Raw genomic sequence first — 11,993 nt, 5'->3', positions numbered from 1 at the left:
AAAACTTAGAAAGCCACCTTTCATTAAATGAAAACCTTTACAAATTGATGATAATTACACTCGTAGATCATTTGCTAAACAAAGTCAAATTGCAATCCTGATTATCTGTCACGTCTACTGAATAGAGCTTTGGTGATGAAATGCGAAACAATTCCAATAGGGCAAGACATCAAGCACAATGTCACGGAATGGCGCGTTTCGATATCATTCTCCAATCCATCATGATAAATCTGCCTGTTTCAAAATTAAAAAATTAATGGGAGTAATAATTAAGAGTTTTAATAGGGCATCATTAATTCTTCCTTGTCCAAAAAAACAACAACTAGAATTTAACTTATATATACTGATGGATAGAATTTGTATATTAACAGTATGTGATTTTACTTGATGTGATAGTTACTTGTAATTATCTTTTAGATAATCGGACATTGCCAATATATTTTGTTATTGTCAATATACCAAAACACACCGATGTGTGACAAAGAGAGACCAACCTAGCAGCAAAAAGATCTACAGCCAAGAGGTGAATCCATGCAGAAGCTAAAGTCATCACTCTGGAGAACATCTCAGCAATACCATCCAGCTGAATGAGAACAAATGTTAGTATCACTACATATAAATTAAAACTTCACATATTCAATTTAATTTGACTACGTACAGATTTTTAGAAAAAGAGAGATTTTCTAACATACCAAAAGTATCTTTAATTAGAACTCGTGGTGTAAAATATGCAATAACAATATCCTACGGCCATGAGCGGATTTAGGGGGTGGAAGGGGTTTCCCTTCGCCGAAAAATTACATTGTATATATAAGGCAAAATCTATTTTTTACCTATATATATATATTAAGTTTTGAATCCCATTGACACAGTCCAAAAGTATAGCTTAGTGGTCATGAGAGTTCAACATCTTTGTAAGGTCATATGTTTAATTCCCACTAGCTACATATTTTTTTTTTTAACTTTTTTCTTTTTGAACCTCCTTCGCGGAGATCCTGCCTCCGTCACTGCCTACGGCTATAAGAGTATATCACTAAAAGGTCGTGTGATACATGAGATAAGAATAATAATCCTGGGATAAAATTTGAGATTATATTTATCTCATATTTGATTATAGGTATCAGCTAATCATAGGAAATTACACTAAAATGACAGGAATAGTTACAGGGGCGGTCCAAGAAGATTGGTGGCCTAAAGCCAATTTTTAATCTGGGGCCTATCAGAAGGAAAAAATAATTAATCTATATTTTTAATGGAAGTCTATTTTCTATCTTTTTAAGATGTAAAGTTGTTAATAGTTTCTTTTATAAATAATTTAATCTCTCCTAAGATATTGTTGATCTTAGATAATTGAACCAGATTCAAGAAGTTTATAACTTGATATCAAAATAATTTTTGATGTTCTAATATACTTGTTGAAATGCTTGAAACCTGAGGGGAAAAAAGAATGCGCAATATAGTTATATTCAACGGTACTCTTCAACTCTTGTTTTTTATAGAAAAAATAAAACTCTTTTTTTTTCTACAGAGAACAATATAACTTATCGAGAACTTAAGCTTTTTTTGTAGAAATCAAGAAGAGAATATAAGAATGTAGTACCCGTTTTCTGATGAGAAAGATAAAAAATAAGACTTGGACTATTGAAGATACAAAAAAAAAATGGATTCTGAAAGTTTATTGCACGTTTTTAGTGAGAAATGTAAAAGGAGAATAATAATATAGGTACCTCACTAATGATGTCAATTGTCAAATTTAAATAATGAAAAGTTTTATATTCGCGACGACGGTTTAGGGGGAGTGATTCTCTTTCTCCAATTTTTGCTTAAACGGTTACATCAATACTAAATTAAAAGTTATATTTACTTTTTATAAAATATTTTTTTTTTAATTTTAACATACCCAATATATTTAGAACCTACCTCTAAAGATTGTTGTGAGATGTATATGATCCAACTTACCTTATATTGAGTTCGATTCATGTGGTTGAAATAAATTCTGTTAAAATGTGTTCTCTCTTTTACTAGGCCTTATGCGATATGAATCTAGATTAGTTGGGGGTTCAATACAAATACGAGTAGAAAACAAAAAGAAAAATTTGGGGCCTTCAAAATTTAGGGGCCTAAAGCCTTTGCTTTAGTGGCTTGACCCTTGGGCCGCCCATGAATAGTTATCCCATATAAAAAGTAGGATAGCTATTCCCATACGATATATATCCTACCCCCTGAGATATTATGGGACATCTCACAATTATACCAAACGACCCCGATTAAAATGAGTAATTTAAAGCTAAAGAGTTTTAAAATATAAAAGGCTTCTTATTTTCGAAAAGAACAAAAAGATAGGAGTGTTATATAAAATGGGAAAGAGGGAGTGTGTAGTTGATGATCACATACCTCTGGAAGCAAATATTTATTAGGAAATAATAGCTGCATTGTATCTGGTGTCCATGAGAGGTACACGAGATATACATAAAGAAGTCCAAGCACAATATAAGGTATGCTGCTCTCCATCACTTTTTGGGCCTGCAATTCGAAGTGAAGCAATGAGTTCTTCTACTGAACAATTATTTGCAATCAATAAGTTTGCCTAAATATAAAAATAAAAATAAAAAATGCTCCTTTGTTTTCTCCTACTGACTTTCTTTGATACTTAATCAAAGTTGAGCGATTTTTCGTTACAAAACTAATGTAATGACTTTCGCGATACTTAAACGAGGTTGAGTGACTCTTTCGTTACAAAAATAGTACATTAACTTTGTTGCAATAAAGTGAAAATTGAGCAGCGACCCCATGAAATTAACACATCAATGCATAGATTGAAATCATACAGAGACCACATAACATGAGAAAAGCAGAAAAAGATGGTGAGAGAAGTTGTGGCCTAGTAATTTACTTTTATTCATGATTTTTGTGATAAAAACTGGCTAAGTTGCTCCAAAAAGTTTAGGTGTCGCACCCTTGTCGACATGACACTAGTATGGGTGTGAGCATGATTTCCATAGCAAATATGTTCAAACAATTTTGGATACTTTGACCACGACGGATGGAAAAATTCGATACGAGATACAATTTGATTCCCGAAATCAGAACCAAAACTGGGGTAAATTTGAAGAAAATAGTATACTTTATCTAGGAAATCAATCCTTTACTTATCTATAACTTGAGAATAAAATAAGAAATCCACACTTTACAAGCTATACGTAAGTATTCCACAAAATTTATCATAATTTAGAGATCTTTTTTATATTTTTGAAATATTTTTAGCTGGATCCATGCACCTGTATCCGTACTAGGATCCGTTTCCCTGAATCTTAGAATTACATCTTGAAGGATGCGATCTCTAGATCCGCACCCGTTTCGGACATCCACACCCGTATCCGAGCAACTTAGGAAACTGGCAATAGTAAAACAGGTTAATTTAGGTCGACAATTGAGAAAACTTACAAGTGCAGCTTTAGGTGCCACAACCATGAAGAAATAAAAGGGAAGAACTGCTAATGTTCCCAATGGGAATACATTAGTAGCAATTTGAGAGCTTTCCGACCCTGCAAAAAGACAAGAGCATAAATACTTAACTAATTTTTAATAGCACGCATTTAAAACTATTTAAACCAATGGATAATGTAGGGAAATAATTACACAAGGCAGACACCATTGAGCTCTTTCTTTGCAGAAGATTTCTTGTAACATTTGGACGAATAACGATTCTTGATCCTCCCAGAAAACTCCATCCAGTGCTTAGCTTGGTTCCCAATCCCCCAACTTTTTGACGTGAAACATCAGAGTTAATAATTGGTGCAAGAGCAAAAGAGGCAGCATTGTTCCTCTGCAGCTAAGTATAGAATCATTCTTGATTTAATTATTCATAAGTGGTAAAAAACAAAGGCGGATGTAGAGTTGTAATACCGGGTTCAACTGAACCCAGTACTTCCGACATGAAACATAAATTTATGTGTAAAAATTCACTAAAATTGTAATAAATAGTAAGTTTGAACCCATAATTTTAAAAATATAATGGATTCGTGGCAAAAAATCTTTAAGATGGAACCCATAGAGCTTAAATCCTACATCCGCCAAAAAAAAAGGTGAATCTGCCCCAAAAGCTGTAGAAGTTCAAGCTTAAATGGGTAAAGAAGTTCAATAGTTCTAAATCTCTTGGAGGCTTGTTTCTCATAGATCATCGGCTACAATATATGTATATTCGCGTAAGAATATATATTATTTATTATAAATTTATAGTTGTTGATATAGAATACACATGCAATGCGTGTGTCCTGGAACTAATAAAAAATGATAATCATGAAAGATATCAGCCCAAAGGTGCAACTTTGGATCTATTTTAAACTGAACTAATAAATGATATCTCTCATAGTAGAACAACTAGACAAAATTAAAATATCCAATTAGAAAAAATTGATGAAGCATAAAAATTCCAAGGGACTTTGTGCAACATAAACACCAATTTACTCACAAATATTATCACCAAAGATTACGGTGGGATGAAGAGAATCCCTTCACCTTAACCAAAGGTCTCAGGTTCGAGGTCAACGAATGGGAAAAATCCTGCTAGGGAACGCTTTTTTCCTTAAATGATATGAATTGAATTAGTTGGAGTCCAAACCGGAAATTAATTATTACTACTAAACAAAAGATAGCTCATAGAATTAGATATAAAGTTATAAGCAGCATACCTTGTGTGAGATCAAAAAGTGGCAAAAACAAGAAGAGAAGGCCATGCTTGAAGGGGTGGAAATACTCATCCAAGAATTTTAAGAAAGTCAATAACAAGAATTATAATAAAGTAGCATTCTCATCTGCTATAGATATATAAAGAGTGCACGGAACTGTAATAGAAAGTTGTTACAACAAGCAACTTTCAAATTAACACATAACATTATGTATTTACGCCAAACTAATGAATACCAAATACATAATATGTATTATTAGCCGTGGTTATTTATATGCAATCTAACGTCAATTTATCACTTGACTATAATTTAATGTGATTTGGTGTAAGTATTTTTTTATTTATTTAAAAAGGGATAGAAATCAGGTACGTGGCTACTACTACACTGCCCTCATAGTGTAAATGCCTAACTTATATCTTCTAATGAAATTTCCATAACTGGACTACACTCTGCCCGAACTACCTTGCCTAGTGCAAGTGCCTAACTAAAATAACCATATAATGAAATTTAACCAATTCCAACCACAGCCTTATTTTGATTGAAAGTGTTCACAGCACTTGTTCTCATCGCCTTATGTACACTGATAGTCTATGTTTTCTTGCACCATGACTTACAATAACAATAATTAATTATAATTTAGGGAGAATACCAAATTATTCCTTGAAGTAGTACCCTTTTTTCATAACACGTGTCAGTAAATTATTGGTCCATAATTAAACTTTTTCCCCTCTTAAAACTCAGGTTGGCCTCAAAAGTTAGTATTAATACCACTTCAAACTTTTTGAGGGGGGGTTGGAAGATTAAGACCTTTATAAAATTTAAGTATGTTCTTGAAAAAAGAGTACTACTTCAAGGGGTAATTAGGTACTCTAATATAGCTCTTAACAAGGTAACTGAAAGACAAATTTCTCGTTCTAATAATTGAGGAACTGTTGGATGAACTAGAGAGATCACAAATTTATTTCAAGATAGACTTGAGAGCTTGATACCATCAAATTAGGACGACAACTTCGACTGTGCACAAAACAGCTTTCACGACTTACTCAGGACTACATCTAGTGATGCCTTTTGGATAAACTAATACACCATCCAATTTTCAAGGGCTAATGAATCACATCTTCCAAGATCAATTGAGGAAATCTTCTTGGTATTCTTGTTTTCAGTCAAAGCCTGGAAGAAGATGTAAAACATCTCGAGGTTACTTTTGACTTGTTAGTCCAACACCAACTGTTTGCTAAAGAAATCAAATGTATTTTTGCAGCTGAGAGGATTGAGTATCTGGGGTAGTATTACATATCTGTTGAAGGGGTAGCCACATATCTTAAAAAGGTAGAAGCTGTTCAATCATGGCCAGAGCTTGCTGACCTCAAACAGTTAAGGGAATTCCAAGGCCTAGCAGGTTATTACAGGAGATTATAAGAGGTTATGGGTTTATCAGTAAACCTCTTATTGATATTCTAAATAGGTTAATTTCGAATGGTCCAACAAAGCTATTGTAGCTTTTGATGAACTCAAGAGGGCACTGACTTTTGCTCCTGTACTAGTGTTATCAGATTTCTCTACACCCTTTGTAGTAGAGACTGGTGGATCTAACCTAGGAATTGGAGCAGCCTTGATGTAAAAGAGATAACCAATTACCTATCTTAGCAAGAGGCCATCTCCTCAACATAAAACACTCTTAGTATATGACAAAGAGCTATTGGCTTTCGTCATGGAAAATGGGCTCAATATTAATGGGAAAACCTTTTATAGTGAAGACAAATCAAATGTCTCTCAAATTCCTTCTTCAAACAAAAGTTGCACACAGGGTCTCAGTTGAAGTGGATAACTAAATTCATGCAATATGGCTTTATCATTGAGTATAGGAAAGGGAAGGAGAACAAAGTGGAGGACACATTATCTAGGCTTCTAGTGGTTGAATTAGCTGCTTTGACCTTGTCAACAGTCAAAACTGACTTATTGACTCTAATCATGCAAAGTTGGGAATTGGTGTAGAGTAAATGTTATCCAAAGCTTAAAGGAGGACGGAGAAGCTCAAACTCGGAGATATTCTTTTATACATGGACAACTTAAAAAAGAGGGAAGACTGGTGGTAAGGCCAGATGCACAAGAAGGGCATTATGTACTTGTGGCATGATTCATCCACTGGTGGACACTCTAGCATTGAGCAAACTTATTAAAGGATATCTTCACTTTTTTCTTGGAAGGGGATATGGGAGGATGTGCAGACATATGTCAAGGATTGTGACATGTATCGGAGACACAAATGTACTTGATGAAAAATGGACTCTATTTGTGAATTAATGATATGCTGACATGTGGCATTAGAACTAGAGCAATAAAGAAGAATGATGAGGCATGAGTAAAATATCCACGGAATTGTGTACAAAGATACCTCATCTGGTAACTGGGAAAGAAGAGATAGACACGGAAAGCATGATTGAAGACTATAAAAGAGGAAGATTTATTAATAGCTACGAATATAGAAAAGAAATCTGGACAATCCCTGATTATGCGCGATTGACTATTATTACCATAACTATTACAAATGACTCAATTAAGGCAATTAATGTAGTTAATATTAGTAACGAGTAGGAATTAAGTGGGGCAAAATAGTTACACATTGTATCCTTATATAAACCCCCTTACTATATTCTGAACGATCATCAAGAAATTCACAAATATATGCTATCAGTCTTTTATTTCTCTGCTTGATTGAAGATTCTTACTCTCAACTCTTGGAAGGAAACTATGATTATCAATAAAATTTTCTTTTCTTTACTCATTGAATATTTAGTTTCTATTATTTCTAATTGTTATATATTTGAAAAAGTGAAGTAAAATTAGTTATTAGAAATCCGATTTATTTCAATATTTGTTTTGACCACAAAAACTATATTTGGTTAAACAAATTGGTTCTATTGCCGGAATATCTAGTAATATTTTTACTTTTTATATTTTACCTTTAATAACGAATTATGTCTACTACTAATGAATTTTTTCAGTTGGGTGATGGAGAACAAGGAAGGCAATAAGGAGGAACTCCTCCAAACCACACATCCACAGCTACTCCGCCGCGTTCACGAGAAAATTCACCTAACAGATCTGCTAATCGTAATGCTGGACAACAAATTAACAAACAGTCAAATAAGCAAGATAATTTAAAGTAGTTTATTGCTCAACACATTGGTGAAGCCTTGCGCACTTTTGCAAGTGGGCTGCCAAGTGTTGTACAGGCCCCACCACTAGTGAACACAATTGTGGAAAACCCTCATTTGGGGCTTGAAAACTCTGGAAGTGGGAAAATGCCAAATAATTCTAGAGTCAGAGAGTTAGGTACACCAAATAATTCTAATTTACAATATTTAGTACTAACCTTGCAGAAACAGCTCAAGCAAAAAACGAGCGGATAAAGAAGATACCAGGAGTACCACCCGTGATTAAAGAAGTGGATATTAAAAAGTATTATCAATAATCTTGGAAGCCAAGTGCAGCATCGTTACCAATACTTAAAAAGTTCAAGATGCCCGATATTACTAAATATGATGAGACTACTGACCCTCGAGATCATGTTACCGCATTTACTACAAGAGTCAAGGGCAACAATTTATCAAGCAGAAAATTGAATCAGTATTGGTGAAGAAATTTGGCGGAACTCTCACAAAAGGAGCATTAACTTGGTATTCACTCTTACCTGAAAATTTGATTGATTCTTTTTCTTAGCTTGTAGATTCATTTATAAAAGTGCACTTGGGAGCTCAAAAAGTGGAGAAGAGAATGAAATATATCTTCAAGGTAAAACAAGGGAGTACAGAATTACTTAGAGTATTCGTGGATCGATTCCAGTGAGAGAGAATGATATTACCGCATGTACCTGATAATTGGGTAGCTATGTAATTTCAATCAATTTGAATGAAAAAAGCTTAGAATCCACGAGAAGGTCAAAATAAAGCATGTGGGAATTTTCTGCCATAACTTGGAATGATGTTTATAATAGGTACAACAAAGTTGCAGATAGAAAAAGATACGGTATCTCAACCGAAGGTGGAATAAAGATTCGGGCCTAGACGTTCACAATCAGAAATGAGATCTGAAAAAATAGGTATGAATCTTATATGGGACCCACGGGACGAGATCCTATATCAAAACAAGATCAAGCATGGTTTGATCAAAGATCAAAGAAGAATGAGACAAGTTCTTCTTCTTGATTCGGAGAGGAACGTTATACAACAAGGAACAAAGATCAAAATTCCCAATCAAGAATAGGAGATTATAATTTCAACGTCAGTACGTCCGAGCTGGTAGCCGTGCTAAGAGGAATGAGTGATAAGGTACGATGGACGAAAGAGATGAGAACGGATCCCAGCAAAAGAAGCCAGGAATTCTGGTGTGAATTCCATAATGATCACGGTCACAAAATAGCAGATTGCAGGCTTTTACAAGAGGAGGTTGAATATTTACTGAAAAAAGGTTATCTCACTGGCCTATTTAGTGAAAAAGAAAAGCAGTCTTATATAAAAAAATAGGCAATAACCACCAAAACCTTCTATGCCAAAGAGGATGGTAAATGTTATAACCGGGAGTGAGGATGTCAATGGAGTAACATATACGGCATATATGGCAGCAAAAAGGATAACCAAGTCTTAGTCCACGGGAAGCAGATTCATCAAGTTATAGAAAAAGATAACATAACGTTTGACGACGATGATGCAGATGGCTTGATCATCCCTCATAACGATGCTCTAGTAATATCTTTACTTGTTTATGATACTAATGTCAAACGAGTTTTGATTGATCCAGGTAGCTCTGTGAATATCATACTATTAAGGGTAGTGAATGAGATGCAAGCGACTGATCATATCATATCCAAGGCTCGATCGTTGTCTGGGTTTGATAATTCAAATGTTGTAACAAAAGGAGAAATTGTGTTAGCAACGTTCGTAGATGGTGTCGTCAAAAAATCCAAGTTTCAAGTGATGGATGCAGACATGGCCTATAATATAATTTTAGGAAGGTTATGGATATCGGGCCCCCTTTTTTTCCTCTTTTGACGGGGAAGTCCGGGTTTCGACATTCACGGGATGTAATGACTCATCTCCTTTTGGGAATTGGGTATTTAAAGAGTCGCCACCTAAAGGATTATGGTGCGTTAGGGTACCTAGAGCGATTAACTCTTGGGTTGGGTTGCATTACTAGCGATTAGGGTAAGGGTTCGAAGTAACCTCGAGGGGAAGGTGTTAGGCACCCCTCTTGGTCCATAACTGTGGGTCCCGACCGAACTTATATTCACAAATTAGTCTATTACAAGTAAACAATTGAATCAAATAGGTCGCAAGCAAAACACATTGGGATAACTTAAGTAGTAAGATTTGGACAAGTTGTAAAACAAAGTTTTAAATAAAAAGAAAATCTGGTAAAGAGGGGTCCTAGGTTGGTTATCCTATAGAATTACCCCACACAATGTCCGGTAAACACTCCTCAATGAGGAGCTACACGTGACATTAGCACGTAGTCATCATATCCCATATCTAACCTTCCCATCCCCTTATTGGTCATGTAAAGCGAATGTTTGGTCAACAATTTCTATTGCGTGCTGCTACCCATCCCTTCTTAATGGTCCTGGAGGGAGTTAGGACCTCTACCAATAGCTGGTTCTAGACGTACCCCTAAGGTTTTAAAAGGAAAAAATTCTAAGGCGACAATCAAAAACACTTAGGACTTTCAACACATAAAGGGGGCAATTAGAGGCTCAGAGTTTCCTCCTCAAACAAACACATAAGCAGCATGACTCAAACACAGTTAAGGTCTTTTATTAGACAATGTCCTAAAGTAGGATATCTAGGTGAATATGCAAAATACAAATAACCTCTTTTAGACTCAGAAGTTATAACCCTAGCAATTGCCTATGGATTTTTAAAGCCTTTTAAGATCAGAAAACATTAAGCAATAGAGACAGTTTCAGAGATGCAATTTTGAAAATGCCCTAAGGGCTTGCCTATACGCGGAGTACTGATGTCTATATTAATACAGAAACAAAGCAGGTTTTGAAATGGACTTCTTTAATACCTATATGCATGATATCTAATGAGATTGAGTCAGTTTGAAAGAACTTGTTTCAGGAAATACTTAATACTTAATAAAACCAATTCAGAAATGAACTAGGCGTAATCAAGTTGACTTATTTAGACTAAATTAGATTGAAAGGCAGAATTTTGAATATGATTCCCTATAGGCATGATATCTAAGTGTAATACTGATTTTAATGCTTTGTAGGCATGTAAACATATATAACACTCTTTGCACCAGAATCCGAATTAAGTCCTATAGGCATGACATCTATAAGTTAATCCAATTTTTTAAGACATTGAAAGCATGATTCTTATTACGAAATTATCCGAATCCTATAGGCATGGTTTCTAGACGTGACAAAATGTAGAACCTTATAAACATGATTTCTACTTAGTAGAGCAAACAGTGAGATCCTAGGTGCATGATTTCTACCCGTATTACCCCATAAAACATGTATCTACCTACCCTTTTCACTAAATACCTAATATCTGTTTACAAGTTATTACAAACCAATGAATGAATTGCACAAGTAAATAAAAAATCAAGAAGCTATTCTATAGGGAGCCTTCAACTAGGACCAGATTCCCCAAAGCCTCCAATGACCTCATATGCCTCAATTCCATAGACAATGACATAGTCTAGGTGTATCAAAGTTTTCTAAGGATCTGAAGGATTCGGGCAGTGCTTACACCTAGACTTGGTAACCAAAATTAAACAAGTGCAGTATGGAAGGTCCAACCTAAGTATGCTAGAGTTCAGAGGGTTCTCAAGAGGATCCCAAGGCAGTACACATACTGGAGGGGGTAGAACTTATTGACTAAGAGTAGAGTGAACGTGATTTGCACAAGTTGGAAGGTTTTAGTAAAAAACTGTATTAAAACAAAAGTCTTTTTGAAAGTAATTTAGTAAAGCAATAGAGACTGTTTGAAAAAGAGATTGGAGTAGTTAACAAAGTCCAAACACCTCAGGATAAGTTCATACACAACCAGGAGTCACAATATCAAGGCAGGTTGGGTAGTCACAAATAGGGGTAAGGGGGTTTGGGAATACATAGGACATATAATTAATAAAAGACCTGGGAATTAGTATAGTCATGCCCAAAGGCAGCTAACTAGACATAGTCACAAAACCAGACATAAAGAACAGACTCACATACAAGGGGATTGGGATTTGGGGAATTCATGGTGGTAAACATATAACAAGTATGAGATAATTGGTGTAGACGTGCTCAGAAAC

General features: G+C 34.9%; 1 protein-coding gene across 5 annotated transcripts; it reads right to left on the bottom strand.

The window, feature by feature from the left end:
- On the bottom strand, positions 1 to 6,906 carry LOC104241800 (protein ABA DEFICIENT 4, chloroplastic-like). Of its 5 annotated transcripts, none has more exons than XM_070156635.1 (7): positions 4,692 to 6,906; positions 4,472 to 4,584; positions 3,653 to 3,762; positions 3,445 to 3,545; positions 2,395 to 2,523; positions 495 to 583; positions 1 to 234 (listed from the first exon to the last, which is right to left on the bottom strand). In XM_070156635.1, the coding sequence occupies exons 3-7, from the start codon at positions 3,729 to 3,731 to the stop codon at positions 102 to 104; spliced, it is 531 nt and encodes a 176-aa protein (XP_070012736.1). In that variant the 5' UTR covers positions 3,732 to 3,762; positions 4,472 to 4,584; positions 4,692 to 6,906; the 3' UTR covers positions 1 to 101. The 5 variants fall into 5 exon arrangements, with proteins under 5 accessions (XP_070012736.1, XP_070012738.1, XP_070012737.1 ...); XM_070156637.1 differs by having other exon boundaries at positions 4,519 to 4,584; XM_070156636.1 differs by lacking the exon at positions 4,472 to 4,584 and having other exon boundaries at positions 4,692 to 6,905.
- Positions 6,907 to 11,993: the final 5,087 nt, after the last annotated feature.

This window comes from Nicotiana sylvestris, chromosome 9 (assembly GCF_000393655.2).
Source record: "Nicotiana sylvestris chromosome 9, ASM39365v2, whole genome shotgun sequence".
Taxonomy (NCBI): Eukaryota; Viridiplantae; Streptophyta; class Magnoliopsida; order Solanales; family Solanaceae; genus Nicotiana; species Nicotiana sylvestris.
Note: the sequence above shows the minus strand (reverse complement) of the source record. Positions and strands in the feature narration are given on the sequence as shown.

Bases quoted from the DNA above. Each gene is read 5' to 3' on its own strand.
- LOC104241800 (XM_009796756.2), bottom strand. From the start codon at position 4,760: ATGAGTATTTCCACCCCTTCAAGCATGGCCTTCTCTTCTTGTTTTTGC. The intron at 3,827-4,691 runs GTATGCTGCTTA...ACTTAGCTGCAG, and splicing joins ACTTTTTGATCTCACACAAG to AGGAACAATGCTGCCTCTTT. The intron at 584-2,394 runs GTATGTGATCAT...GTTCTCATTCAG, and splicing joins ATAAATATTTGCTTCCAGAG to CTGGATGGTATTGCTGAGAT.